Below are 15,640 nucleotides of genomic sequence, written 5' to 3' on the forward strand. Positions count from 1 at the left end.
AGTGAAAGAGAGGAGCAGGATGGAGAGAAAAGCATTTCAGGAAGTAGGAACAGCACTTGTAAAGTCACAGATGTTTGAAACAGACGAACATATTTAGGGCTCTCCAAGTAATCTGCTGTAGTTAGCTTGTAGGGTTTATGTGGGAAACAGGAAAGATATGGGAAAGATAAGAGCCAAATCATGCAGGATCTTTTATGGTATTAGGAATTTGTAGTATCCTATGGGTTTAAATAAGGAAGCAACACGATCAGATTATATTTTAGAAAAATGGGTAACCTTTGGTGAAAGATAAAACTGGAAACAAGCAATCCAGTGGGAAAACTGAGGGTCTGAACCAATTCAGGAGATAAGGGGATGGAGAAGAAGATGAGATTGCCTAAGACAATGCAAATGGATAATATGGTAAGATTCTGGAAACATATTGGATGTTAAATAAGAAAACAGAACATAACACCTTGGTGACAAATCAAATATGGGGTTAGGAGGAGAGTATAAACTAACCTTGAAATTTCTAATTTGCAGATATAATGACTCTGGAAAGGGAAACTACATTATCAATATTATCTCTATGTGAAGGAGATAAATTCTCTTGTATGTTCTCACTTTCTTCACAGCATTGGCTGAAAATTACTTAATCATTCTGTGTTTTTCTTACTAATCTGAAAACTAAGAGGATTTTTAAAAATATTTCTTTTCTAAAAGAAAAATTATAGTGGTTTTCCCCCCACATGACTAAAGGTAATATTTATTCATTATTTAAAAATTCAGATAATACTGAAAGATGAAAAAGCTTTATATTGTCTGGAGGAAAATAAAAAGCAACTGAGAGTTCTGGTCAAAATAGTGGAATAGACGGCCCCAGCGTCACTCTCTCCCACAAATCAACTAATTTACAACTATAAAAATATAACATCAGCCAAGCTGGGGCCACTGGAGCTCAGGTGAAGAGGAGGAGAGACTATGGAGTTCATAAAGGTGGGAGAAACCACAATGAGAGAAAGAAAAAACTGCTCTGAGCGTTTTGGGCTGCAGCCGCTTTAAGGCTCCAGCTGCTAAGCGCATGGAGCACGAGCCAGCAGAAGCTGCAGCTGTGCCCTTCGGATGGAGTTACTTGGAGGTGGCAGGGGAGAAGAGAGCATTGGTGGCCCCCAGGACAGCAAGACCACTAATAGGGTTGCCGTGCACGCAGGAGCAAGGAGCCAGAACAGCGGGAGCCATTCAGAGGCCAGTGAGTCATCGCAAGGGACTAGCACGGGGCCCATCCCATAGGAAGTGTTTGGAGCATGGGCGGTTGGGGAGACAAGCTCACCTGTAGAACACTAGGACACAGCAAGGACAGCTGATCTGCCCCCCAATCAGTGCAGGACCACTCAGAGGAGACTGGTCGGGAATGCAGAATTGCATGGGGTGCAGTTTGATGAAAAAACTCAGGCCCAGATCAGAGTTTCTACACAATTAAGATGTACCAGGTCTCTGGAGAGCCAGAGGTACCTGTCGGGTCAACCATTAAACCCTAAGCTATACAAAAAGCCTTCCCTAAGGAAACAGCAGCAAAGCAGCAATTTAGCTCAATGACATAGCTCAAGTACTGGTTCCCACAGGAAGTTCCCCCGTTTTAGAAGTAAGCAAAGAACAAAAAATTAGTTCCAGTCCAGGCACAGCACCAGCACCTTGGGGCCCACCAGGGGACATGAGGCATGTAGCTACGGACCAAACCCCCATCCCACAACCAGGCACACCGTGCCAGCACTTCAGGGCCTGCCTGTGGTCCCGAGGCATGAAGAAGGGGGCCAGACCCCCTCCCAGAACCAGGTACACCGCACCAGTGCCTCATGGCCTGCCCTGGGACCCACGGTATGGAGCCAGGTACCAGAACCCCCTCCCACAACCTGGCACGTTGCACAAGCACCTCAGAGCCTGTCCAGGGACCTGAGGTGTGGAGCCAGGGACCAGACACTGCCCACATCCAGGCACACTGCTAGCACCAAGAAGCTTGCCAAAAATATCACCTCCATGTGGGTGGCCCACCACAGCAACCACAATAACCATGGCCACCATGAAAGTAGCTAGACACCACAACCACCATGCAGATGATCTGCCAGTTACTGGAGTGCATTGACACAAGGAGAGTCACCAGCAGAGATTAAAGAAAAGAAGAGGATGTCTCTCTCCACAAAGCCCATTTCAGAGTGACAGAAGAAGCTCTGAAATCTGCTCTATGATAATATCGGGGCACCTGATCACACCTCTCAGCATTGGACAGATCATCTAGGCAACAAATCAGCAGAGTAACCATTATTCTTTCAGAAGGAGAAAAGAAATCTAGTGTAATTAGAGGGGGGAGGGGGGATGAAGAGGGGGAAGGGAGGGATTGGACAAGGGGCATAAAGAATAAAGATTTGTAACAATATATATGCTAGTAATATTGCTTTGATCAACATATCTCAATGCTGAACTTCCAAAATATGTATAATCAATTTTGATTCAATAAAAATTAAAAAAGGAAAAACCAACTGAAATTCCATCATCCAGGATTAACCACTAGTAGCGTCTTGTTTCTGTATACTTCCTAACTTTTCTATGTATATACACATGTAAAAAAATATTTTCTATAAATAGGATAATATATCTGCTGTATTATGCTCTACCTTTGTCACTTAACCATATATATTATGTATATTAATTCCATGTCAAATATGAATCTATATTATAATTTGTAATTGCTGTGTAGTATTCCATTGTATGGATGTACCATCATCAGCTTTCTATTAGGCATTTGGATTGTTTACACTTTTTATGTTTCATGAACAATACTGCTATGAATATTTTTGTACTTAACATCTTTATTCATGTTTCTGATTATTTCTCAGAATAAATTTCTAACAGTAGAAATTCTGGGTCAAAGATATGCATGTTTCAAATTTTGACATGTAACTTTCAGTTTAGTTATTCGATTATATTGCCATCCCAGACTACTGGATATAAATCACATTTCTCTTTTATGGCTCCGTTACTTTCTTCTTCTGTAAAATGGGGATGCTAAATATTTATCTTTTGAGGTTGTTATAATTGAGAGGATGAATATAAATATTTAGTCCAAATTTGGCATCTAATAAGTACATAATAAATGCCAGCTATTGCTTTTAATAACACATGATTTATATTCCCCAAACCTTGCCAATACTGGGTAACATCAGTCAGTGTAATTTGTCATTTTAAATTGAAATTTTTGGATGGTGGACATCTTTCCATATGCTTATTAGAGTTTTGTTTCTTTGAATTGCTTTGCATTTTCTATTATTACTTTAAAAGTTTGCTCTTTTTCTTATATTTCAGAATTTTTTGTATTTTGGGAAAGTTGACTCTGTCCTTATTTGCAAACATTCCCTCCATTTTGTCATTTTCAATTGCATTTATTTATGATACTTTTTTTTTTTAACCCTATAGGTTTAAAATACATTATCAAAATTTTGTTGTTGTTGTTTTGTTTTTATCGGTTATGAATATTCATGGGGTACAAAGCAAATTGTCACCACTTGTGCCTAAGATGTGGTGGCCAGAACCATACTGGCAGCATGTCCATTACCACAAATTGTGATTATACCCCGTGTCTCCCACCCAATTATCCCCTCAATTATACCCAACATCCCTTCCCATATTCCTTTCCCCACTCCACTTTCATTACCAAAATAATTGTATATAAATTTTTTTAGTTACATTTCTCATAGCAAAATGTTTAGTTCTTCTGGATTTATTGTGTTATAAGGTGAGATGCAGGGTTTTTTGTTTCCAGATGGTTAGGTAAGGAACCCCATGCCTTTCTTTCACTGAGTTGAAATGCTTTTTATTTGCTAAATTTCTGTATGTACTTGTACTGTTCTAAACTGGTTCAATCAAACTATCTGTCTTATAACATTTAATTCATCACTAGGGCAAATTTTACTTCATTACTCTTCTTTTTTATTGAATCATGATTATACATATTTTGGGAGTTCGACGTTGACATATGTTGATCAAATCAATATTATTAGCATATACATTTTTAGAAATCGTACTTATTCTTTATGCCCCTTGTCCAATCTCTCCCCGTCCTCCTCCCTCCCCCTTCCCTCCTCTGATAACCCTAGATTTCCTCTCTCCTTCTGAAAGAGTAATGGTTACTTCGTTAATTTGTTGCCTAGATGATCCATCCAATGCTGAGAGAGGTGTGTTCAGGTCCCCCAATATTATCATAGAGCAAATGCTTTTTCTATCTCTCTGGAATGGGCTTTTTGGAGAGAAACATCCTCTTCTTTTCTTTGGTCTCCGCTGGTGACTCTCCTTGTGTCAATGCACTCCAGTGGCTGGTGAGCCATCTGTACGGTGGTTGTGGTGTCTAGCCATGGTTATTGTGGTGGTTGTGGTGGGCCACCCACATGGAAGTTGTGTTTTTGGCATGCTTCTTGCCTGGTTGTGGGAGGAGGAGCCGGTCCCCTTCTCTAGGCCTCAGGACCCTAGGTGGGCCCCATGGCAGTATGCCTGGTTGCGGGAGGAGGGGCTGGTTCCTGGCTCCATGCATTTTTACATCCTAAGATGATGATGTGGAGCAATTGGGTGGGAGGGGGTGAGGGAAAGGGGAAAATAGATAGGGTGGGAGAAGGAGGAAGGAGGGGAGGAGTGGTTGAGGCAGGTGGAATCTCCCTCATTCCTGAAGGGGAGACCAGGGGGCTTCCAGTCATGGCTTGGTTGTTGCTAGGCTGAATGCACATGTCAGAGGGGTGTGGCTGAAGCCCTCTGGCCCTCCACTGCCCAGGCTTAGGAGACTAGGGGGCTTCCAGTGGTGGTTCAATGGTCATCGTTGGGCTAGTTGCAGATGTTGGGAGGTGTGGCCAGAGCCCTTAGCTCCCCACTGACCCAGCTCAAAAGACCAGGGTGTTTCCTGCAGCAGCTTGGTGGGTGTCACTAGGGCTGGTTGCCAGTGTTGCGGGGCATGGTCAAGTCCCTCGTCCCCCCACTGCCCTGGCTCTGGAGTCTGGGGCACTTCGTTCAGTGGCTCAGTGGTCATCACTGGTCTGGGTGTGTGTGTTGGGGGGCATGGCTGATGTCCCCAGCCCTCCCCACTCTCTGGCTTGGGAGCCCAGGGGGCTTCTGTTCCTTCTAGGTTTTATAGGTGTTCTTTGGTGATATAAGACCTTTACTAGTTAATAGTAAACTTTGTCTCTGGTCTGTGGGTATTTTGTTTTTTCTTTCAGTTCCGTGTTGGATTTTTTGCTATTTCCACCACTTAAACTCTGCACTGGAACTAATTTGTTGTCCTTTGCTTACTTCTAAAGTGGGGGAACTTCCTGTGGGGACCAGCACTTGAGCTCTGTGGTTGAACTAAATTGTTGCTTTGCAGTTGATTCCCTGGGGAAGGCTTTTTCTGCAGCTCAGGTTTTAATGGTTGTCTTTGTAGGTACTTCTGGGTCTCATGAGATCTGGTACACCTGGGTTGTATAGAAACTCTGGTCTGGACCTGAGTCTTTTCAGCAGTCTGCTCCCCCTGCAGGTCTGTATTCTTGACCAGTCTACAAAGAGTGGACCTGTGCTGATTGGGGGGCAGATCAGCTGTCCATGCTCTGCCCCAATTCTCCGCTGGTGGGCCTGTCTCCCCCACTACCTGAACTCCAAATACTTCCCATGGGGCAAGCTGTGCGCCAATCCCTTGTAGTGATTTGACGGCTCCTGAGTGGCTCCTTTTTTTCAGTAGTTGTGGCTCCTTGCTCCTATGTGGGTCCACAGGAACCCTGTTAGTGGTCTTGCTGGTCTGAGGACCCTCTTCTCCCCTGCCGCCTACAAGCAATTTCATAGGAAGGGCACAGCTGCGGCTTTTGCCAGCTCCTGCTCCATGTGCTCACCAGCTCCAGCCTGGAAGTGGCCAGGGCTCGAAATGGTAGGAGCGATCCTTTTTTTCTCTTATCATGGCTTCTCCTTCCTTCTTGCACTCCATAGATCTCTCCTCCTCTTCCCCTGAGCTCTAATGGCCCCAGCTTGGCTGTCTGGCTTTTTCATAGTTGTAAATTGGTTGGTTTGTGGGAAAGAGTGACACTGGAGACCATCTCTTCCACCATCTTGATCGGAAGCCGACAAGCTTTATTACTCTTCTTTTAATACTCTCCCTAGCTCTTAATACATATTTATTCTCGTAAGGAAGGTTTGGAATCATTTTGTAATGTAACCCCCCTCAAAATATTACATTTAAATTTTGATTGAGGTTTGCAGATTTCTTGAAATAAATGATAAATCTTGAGTGTGCTTTAAAAATCTCATTATCACAGTGATCATTTCAGTTGAGCCTATGTATTGCTCAATAAGAACATTTAAAAATTTTAATGTAATGCTTATTAGTACAATACTGTATAAATGGGTGTTTCATAAATATGCTTTTATGGTGTTCATTAATTTGAAAGCCAAACTTCTTGCCTCCAAAACTCAAAGGCATGCCATTTTCTTAGTATTAGGAAAATGTGTTGTTACCTGTACATATTGTAAAACTTGAATTACTGTTTCAGAAGTAGTTTTCATTACATTTATATGAGGAAAACCCATTATATTTTTGGTTTGAAAATTCAAACTAATTTTCCTTAATTAGTATGTAAGGCAGACTCTATTCTAAAAATAAGTTTAGAAATTATTTAGTCTACATATCACAAACAAGAAATCAGTTTTCAAGGTTTTCTAAGTTTCTTGGTATAATCTAAGCTTTTTAAAATTAATGTAATCATATCATTAACTGTTTCAGTGAAACCAAATATACAGTAAGTCTTTTAAATCATCTGTAAAACCTTTTAATAACCATGTACAGCCTTTTGATATAAATGGGCATTACGTGAAGCTTTGAGAATTTAATGTCAAATAATAAAAAGGAAGGAAATTAATATTTTGAGTATCAGATGAACCAAGCATTTTATTTAGTGTTTTCTTGGGGTGTCTTATTTTCAATAAGTAGATAACTTCCTGACAGTAAATTTGGTCAGGCCATTGATGGATTATATAACCACACAATATGTCTCCATATTACCAATTCCTCCTCTTTTTTTTCCTTACTTTATTCAACTGTGATTGTTTACTCATGCCCTACATTCTGCTTTTTATCATTGAATAATCACTTTTCCCAGTTGCTAAGATATCTATGGTTGATAGTAATTAATGATCTTGAGCATTATTATTTTTTTTTTTTGTCTTTTAGATTCCTGAATTTGACAACTTGTACCTGGATATGAATGGAATTATACATCAATGCTCCCATCCTAATGATGATGATGTTCACTTCAGGATTTCAGATGATAAAATCTTTACTGATATTTTTCACTACTTGGAGGTGTTGTTTCGCATTATTAAACCTAGGAAGGTGTTCTTTATGGCTGTTGATGGTGTGGCTCCTCGAGCAAAAATGAACCAGCAGCGTGGGAGGCGTTTTAGGTAAAACATTTATGATGCATTTTAGGTATTATTTAGACTAATAATAATATTTTATTTTAAAGGTAAACCTAGCGCAATGACCTAGCACAATGTGTCTTCTGTTCATGTTTATTTTCTGTTTAAATTCCCCCAGAAAAGGAAATATCTCAAACTTATAATGTTATATTTTACCAGTCATTTCTCAGAGCATATGTTGGGTTTCATATAAAGTCACTCTTGTTTTCTGTCACAAGTTTTTCAAAATTCTCGTTGATAAAGTAGAGAAAAGCTCCTATGGTGGTCTGCCTTGGGATGGTAACTGCAGAATGAACTGAGAGATTATTCTAAAGAGAACATTATTGACATTTAATTTAATTCAGCAAATATTTATTGAATGCCCAGATCCTGGGCTAGATGCTGATTTTTGACTGAGCATGGGTCCAGATGGGGCAGAAAGGCAAGTGAGATCAGAAGGTAATTGATGGACTGTGGGAAGAGAGCTGATTTAGGACACTCAGGGTATTATCAGCACCACTGTGTGAATTAGGGAGTAGGAGAAGTAAAAGGATGAGAAGGGATTATACACATACAGAGAGTTTTCAAGTCAATCCTAGACATGTGGAATATTTCTAAGTAACAGTGAGCTCAGGCTGTGTCCCTGATTATGAGTAGCAGGAGTAAAGTTAAAAAGATTGTTACAATTGAAGGCAAGAAACCCTGAGTCCAGAGTGTTGGATGGGTTATTAGCATAATGAATTCCTTAATCATAATGGTAGGTAAAGGAGTGAAAAGAACACATATGCATCAGATGTGGAAGTCATCAAGGAAGGTGGAAGAGTGCCTGGGAGAAGGCTATCCATGAGACTAGGAAGAGGATGGCAAAAAGTACTGATTTAAATATCAAAAGATTCAATAAAAATAAATACATAAATATCAAAAGAAAAAAGATACTGAAAATATTGGAAAGATTGTGCAATCCTTGAAGGCAAGGACCATCTCTTACTAAAATTTAGATTCTCAAGTACCACCAAAGACTTTATTAATCTGAATCTCTAGGAGATTAATCTGAATCTTCTAGGAGCTGGAAAACTCCTGGAAGCTATTTTTACCAGACTACACTGGTATTCATTATACTAGTTTTTGGGAGCCACTGGCACAGAAAATCTAGTGTTAGGGAAGGATTATATAAATCCACTGCTTCAGTCCGGATTCAGTTGTAGGGAATAGAAAGCAAGCTAGCTATTTTAAGCAGAAAGGGATATAATACAGGGAATTAGGTGCTTATAAAAATCATTGTAAAGCCAAAAGGGTGGGAATTTAGGTAGCCTTCAGGAATGACTTCCAGAACAAAAGTACAGAACTGGCCCAACAGTGGCACTACTGTTACCACGTTCAAGTAGCTGAGAAGTTTGGAAGCCACCACTAGAACAGGTGGCTCCAGGAACTTATTCCCTTAGCTGTGATCTAGAGATTAAGAAGCTACCAACTGAATTGTTGGCTCCAAGAATACATCTCTTTAGTTACAATTCAGCAATCAGGTAGCCACCACTGCATCTGTTAGCTCCAGAGCCCCAGTGCACCTGCTAGATCTGTACTGGAACAAAATGAATGCCCTGCTTCTTGCTTCTCAGCACCTGCAAAGCTACTGAATACTGGAATCTCCATTGCTAAAATACACACACATCCCACAGTCCCAGTGCCTCCACTGTCATGCAGGCATCAGCACACTTCAACCTTCCAAACCTTTTGTGAAGGCATCTAATTGTCAAAATTTAAGTCATATCTAGCAACCTAACTGCAGGAAAGCCTGAGAGTTTTATCTTTTTAGTTTCCAACCTCTCGAGTATCAGAAGGAAAACTAGAAGGAGAATGATCACAAGATTATTGGTACATCCAAAAAATAATTTTTTACCTTCATTTATCCACAGCATTTAGCAATGTTGACCATTCTTTCTTTACTGAACTCCTTTTTATTGACTTTCATGTGACCTCACTCTCTGACAACACCTTCTTAGTCTCCTTATCATCTTCTCTACCTCTGTTTTTTCCTTAAATATTGTTTCTTAAGGTTCTATCCCAGCCCCTGAGTGATCTCACCCAAGAGCTTTGATTGCTATAATTGTGCTGATGACTCCCAAATTTATCTTTCTGGTCGATGTCTCTCTCCTGAGCTCTCATATATCCAAATGCCTACTGAATATCTCCTTTTGGATACCCTATATACACTTCAGGCTTAATATGTTCAGAACCAAATTCATCTTCCCCTCAAAACGGCCTTTCTTTTATGTTTTCTGTTTCAGTAAATGACAACATCATGCACCTAGCTGCCTAACTGAAGACTCCAAGAGTAATTTGGACTCCTTTCTCTTCCTCATTCCCCACATCCAAGTCCTGTTTATCCAGTCTCTTAAATTTGTCACATCTATCTACTTCTTTTCATCCTTAATGCTACTGTTTCAGCCTAGGCTACCATTATTTTCACCGAGATTACTTCACTAGTCTTAACCTTGCCCCTTTCCCAAACATTTTCTGTATCGAAGCCACATGAAACCTTATGGCTGTCTAATTTTCTATTTCCCCACTAGAGTGTAAGCTCTGAGAGCAGGTATCATTTCTCTTTTGTTATATCCCAAGACTTTGTCACATAATAATATCAAATAATCATTTGGTCAGTCAAAGGAGAAGGGGAGAAAAGAGGAAAGAATACATTGCAGGGATTACAAATGAGTTGGTATCTTCAGAATTTTTTTTATAGTGAAGAGGTTGGTTAGAGAGAGGATAAATGTAAAGAAGAGTTTATTAGAGAGAATTCTATCCGATCCAAATTTCCAGTTTAAAAAAACAAATCAATCACTAAATAAAATTTTAAAAAGAATTCTATAGATCATCGTAGATAGAACTAGTAGCAAGGCTGTAGAAACTGTACTCAAAGCAAAGCTTCCTAACTTGTATGCCATGTTGCACACTGGTGCACTACAAAGGGGTTACAGGAGAAGCCAAATAGAAATTGGGACACCTTTATTTAAAGCCAGGACTGTCTGATTCTAAAAGTCATGTTCTTTCTAGTAAATTCTGTTGCCTCAAAAATTAGATGATTTTGGCAACTGATGTCATTAATGTTACTAGGCTTTCATTTTAAATGTTTTTAGGAGGAAACAAAGATATATATTACAATTTTATAATTGCATGTTTATATAATATTATTAGAGATCATTTTAATGATCCTAAATGTTATTTAAAAGTATTAAATGATAGTATCATTAAATGTGGTTTATATAATGAATTTTTAAAGTTATGCTTCTGAGTTTGTTTCTAGAATGAATTTGCTGTGTATTTGTCATAAGAAATACTTTATAAATGTTTGTGATGTACGGTGTGAATTTTTTACTGTTATAATGTCCTACTTCTGTAGTCCTTATCTGGAAAACTCAATTCTGTAAATAAATAAAAACAAACAATTCTGAGGGTAATCTTTATCAATTATAATCATTTCAAAACTTGTGTATGTTTTGAACCTTAAAGTTGATGAATTAGTATTTTAGTTATAAAAGCATCTAATTAACAGTTTATGTAAAGATATTTACTTTTTTCCAGAAAGTTTAAGATATTTTTATCCCTTTAATCATTAAGGTCAGCAAAGGAGGCAGAGGACAAAACAAAAAAGGCAATAGAAAAGGGAGAAACTCTTCCTACAGAGGCCAGATTTGATTCCAACTGTATTACACCAGGTAAATTCATTGAGCAAAAAATTCCAAGAGAATTAAAATGTAATTTGAAAACTTATTTTTTCAAATGTGTTTTGGTTTTCTAGGCTCTATTTATTTTGATTTCAGGATTTCGTTTGCTATATTTTCCCACTTGTGTCACATTGGTTATAAGTGCTCCTATAAAGACCCACTATAGGGATTTTCAGATGTTGATTAGTGCAGATATGGACAGGACTCTCCCAGATACACAGAATTCTAGACCTAGAAGGAACTTACAAGATCTTTCAGTCCTATTCCTGCCATTTATTGGTATGAAAACAGACTCAGTGAAGTTGTGGCTTACCAAGTTCATGTAGCTAGCTTGTGGTGTTTACAGTAAGAAACCCATTCTCCTAGTCCAGAGCTCTACTCTACTCTACCTCTCAAGGGCTGTTAAAATTTCTGTGATTTTAAGGAAAACGAATTTTCAGTACCATGTTTAATATGATATGCAACAGCACACTCTCTACTCTTAGGAGTTTTGTCTAACATTATTATAATCCTTTACATTAAACAAAAATCTTAAAATCCGACTTTCTCATGAATTCTTTACTAACAGTGTTAATTTTCTCTTTGGTTAGGTGCCTTAGTCACACATTGCTCAGTTTAATAACAAGTTTTATTCTGATTGTAGTTTAAGACTGTACTGCCTTTCACTGTTGACCATCTGGGCATTTCTTAAAACATTGTATACTCAGTTCCAGATTAATAATAATTTTTCAGATTAATGGTAGGAATAATAGTTGTTGTTATTGTTATGGCAATCTGATTGAGGCTGCATGCCTTTAAAAAGATTTCAGAATACAGTAAAAGAAATAGAAGACAGAATACAGTAAAAGAAATAGAAGATTGAGGCTCATTAGAGTGTTCAAACTCTGACCTTATATGAAAATACGTGAAACACAGTCTTGAGACAGTAGTAAAATTCCTTGAGTTTCCCTATGTTACACTGACTTCATTTAGGGTGACTAGTGACATTTGAAATAGTTGTGATATTTGCTAGGGAAAGGTAATTACTTGCTTTTCAGGATAAGAAAGAGAGCTTTTTGACTTTCTTTGGAGATCCTATTCCTAGCTGTTCCCTGTACACCCAGATCCGATTACATGTTGTCTCTGGGAACTCACTGTTTTAATGTCTCTCTCAGATTAATCTTTTTGAAATATTTTATTTACAGGGACTGAATTTATGGCCAGGTTACATGAACATCTGAAGTATTTTGTAAATATGAAAATTTCTACAGACAAGTCGTGGCAAGGAGTTACTATCTACTTCTCAGGCCATGAGGTTATTGTCTTTTTTTATTTAAAGAATTTAAAAATTTTTATTTAATATTCTGAAGCATGGCATATTACCACATTTTTTTAAAAACATTATATTTAGACTCCCGGGGAAGGAGAGCATAAAATCATGGAATTTATCAGATCCGAGAAAGCAAAGCCAGATCATGATCCAAACACCAGACACTGTCTTTATGGTTTAGATGCTGATTTGGTAGGTATAATGTTTATTGTTACTATAGCTTTGTGCCATTGTAGATAAATATCTAACAGACTTTGTTTTATACAGGAAATTTACTGGCTCTGGCAACAAATATTGAAGACATAATAATGATTGCTACTTCTGCCATTACCGAAGTTCTAAAACAATTGGAAAATGAGGGGGTTTTTTGGGCCATAGTTTATGATTAACAGTTAGTCTACAGAGGTGACTAACCCTAGTGCTATGAATACTCTGCTGAGGTCAAGGAAGGGAGCTCTTTTTACCCTCAGGCTTAAAACATGACTTTTAGTACCTCCTGATCTGACAACTTCATGTCCCAGATACCTTTATTAGACTTTTTTTGCTTAAACTTTTTATTATGGAAATTTTCAAGCATAAACAAAACTAGGTAAGATAGTATAGTTAGTCTGTTTGTGCCTTTATCTACCGTAAATAATTTTTAACTCCTGTCCCTAACCATCTATCTCCTCTCCCTCTCCTACTCCCCCTGGATTATTGAAGCAAATCCCAGACATATCATTTAATCTGTACTTATTTCATAACATTTCTCTAAAGGAGAAGTTTTATTTTTATTTTTTAAGTATATAACCACAATGCCATTGTCTCACATAAAACAAAAATTAACAGTCATTCCTTAATAGATAATCAGTTGGCATTCTCATTACCCTGATTGCCTCATAAATGTTTCATTTTGTTTTGTTGTTTGAACCAGGATTGAAGTAAAATAAACAATATACATTGCAATTAGTTGATATGTTTAACTATACTTTTGACTTACTTTGGGGATTAGAATACTCCATGAGAAAATTAACTGAAAATGCCCTTTTCCATTTTTTTGTGAATTTTCATATCCTGGCCTCCAAAAGAGTCCATGGAAAAGCTGCTGCCTCTAATTTCTAACCCTTTCCCCCAATGGGAAGTAGAAACATATGAAAACTAAGGGAAGGTTTTTGGGATTTGTAGGGATAGGCATGGGAGAGATGATGGGGGGCAATTATAAAGGTCATATGAGTTTAAGTATACTCACTTTTTCCCATTCATATTTTGATATTTGTATATTTAATGTGACAATTGATTCTTTATTGTTCTTCTCTATATAGAAATGTTTTTCATTTAATTGCTTTTATGTACCCGGTACTATAAAAAATGGGAGAATAGAAACATTTCTTAATCATTTTTCAACAGATTATGCTTGGATTAACAAGTCATGAGGCACATTTTTCTCTCTTAAGAGAAGAAGTTCGATTTGGTGGCAAAAAAACACAAAGGTAAATCATATAGCATATGTAAGAAAAAACAGAAATTAAGCCTGGGTCATAATCCCTTAACAGATATATGATCTGCAAACATTTTCTCCCATTCCATGGGTTGCCTTTTCACTCTGTTGATAGTATCCTTTGATGCACAAAAGGTTTTGTTTTTTATTTTTTACTGTTTTGTCTACTGGCCAGTAGGGAAAATCCAAATGCTTGAACTTCGTGTTGTAACACCGCACTTTAACCAAGTGAGCGTTTTCAATTTTGATGTAGTCCAGTTTATCTATTTTTTGTTGTTGTTGCCTTTCTTTTAGTGTAATATCCAGGAAATCATTGCCAAATCCAGTGTCATAAAGTTTTTCTTCTATGTTTGATTCAAGAGTTTTATAGTTTTAACTTTTACATTTAGGTCTTTGATCCATATTGAGTTAATTTTTGTATATGGTGTAGCATAAGGGTCCAACTTCATTCTCTTGCATGTAGATATCCAATTTTCCCAGCACCGTTTGTTGAAAAGACTGTCTTTCCCCATTGAATGTCTTGACACCTGATCTAAAATCATTTGACCATATATTCAAGATTTTATTTATGGGCTCTCTATTCTATTCCTTTGGTCTGTATGTAAACCTTTATGCCAATACCACAATGTTATGATTTCTGTAGCTTTGTAGTAAGTTTTGAAATCAGGAAGGGTAAGACCTCCAATTTTTTCTTCTTTTTCAAGATTATTTTGGTTATTTGGGGTCCCCTGAAATTCCATATGATTTTTAGGGTGAATTTTTCTACTTTTGCTGAAAGCATCATTAAGGATGTCATGGAATCTGCAGATCCCTTGGATAGTATTTATGTTTTGATATTAAGTCTTCTAATCCATGAACACAGGATGTCTTTCCATTCATTTTTTACCTCTTTAGTTTCTTTCAGCAACATTTTGTGGTTTTCAGTGTACAAGTCTTTTCGCTCCTTGGTTAAGTTTATTTCTAAATATTTTATTCTTTTGGATGCTATTGTAAATGGGATAGTTTTCTTAATTTCCTTTTGGGATTTTTCTTTGATGGTGTCTGGAAACAATTGATTTCTGTGTGTTGATCTTGTACTCTGCAGCTATGCTGAATTAGTTTTTTAGCTCTAGCAGTTTTTTTGTGGATTCTATAGAATTTTTCTGTATATAGAATTATGCCATGTTAAATAGAGATATTTTTACTTTTTCCTTTCCAATTTGGATGCCTTATACTTCTTTTTCTTGCCTAATTGCTCTGGCTGGGACTTACAGAACAGTGTTGAATAGCTGTGGTGAAATGGACACCCTTGTCTTGTTCCTAATCTTAGGAAGAAAGCTTTCAGTCTTTCACTGCTGAGTATTATGTTAGCTGTGGGTTTTCGTGAATGCTCTTTTTCATACAAAGGAAGTTCCCTTCTACTACTAGTTTGCTGAATATTTTTATCATGAAAAAGTGTTGAATATTGTCAAATGCTTTTTCTGCAAAATAATCATGTAGGTTTTCTTCCCCCCTCATTCTATTAACATGATGTATTGATTTTCTTATGTTGAATTACTCTTGTATTCCTGGGATAAATCCTGCTGGCATGTAGCATGTATAATCCCTTTAATATGTTATTATCCCCTTATATTCTTTCTTGTAGTTAAACTTGGAGTATAGGCCAACAGCCAGGAATATAGAACCTTATGCCAATCCAAGGAAAGATAAGAGGAAGAA

At 37.7% G+C, this 15,640-nt stretch overlaps 1 protein-coding gene across 5 annotated transcripts in view; it reads left to right on the top strand.

Moving 5' to 3' along the window:
• Window positions 1–15,640, top strand: part of XRN1 (5'-3' exoribonuclease 1) — a 132,801-nt gene that overhangs the window by 6,206 nt on the left and 110,955 nt on the right. For all 5 annotated transcript variants that reach the window (XM_063114404.1, XM_063114400.1, XM_063114401.1 and 2 more), the window contains exons 2-6: window positions 7,208–7,440; window positions 11,050–11,147; window positions 12,341–12,450; window positions 12,547–12,657; window positions 13,852–13,934. In XM_063114404.1, coding sequence (XP_062970474.1) covers window positions 7,208–7,440; window positions 11,050–11,147; window positions 12,341–12,450; window positions 12,547–12,657; window positions 13,852–13,934 — 635 coding nt within the window. The remainder of the gene's footprint in view (window positions 1–7,207; window positions 7,441–11,049; window positions 11,148–12,340; window positions 12,451–12,546; window positions 12,658–13,851; window positions 13,935–15,640) is intronic.

Source organism: Cynocephalus volans, chromosome 11 (genome assembly GCF_027409185.1).
Source record: "Cynocephalus volans isolate mCynVol1 chromosome 11, mCynVol1.pri, whole genome shotgun sequence".
Taxonomy (NCBI): Eukaryota; Metazoa; Chordata; class Mammalia; order Dermoptera; family Cynocephalidae; genus Cynocephalus; species Cynocephalus volans.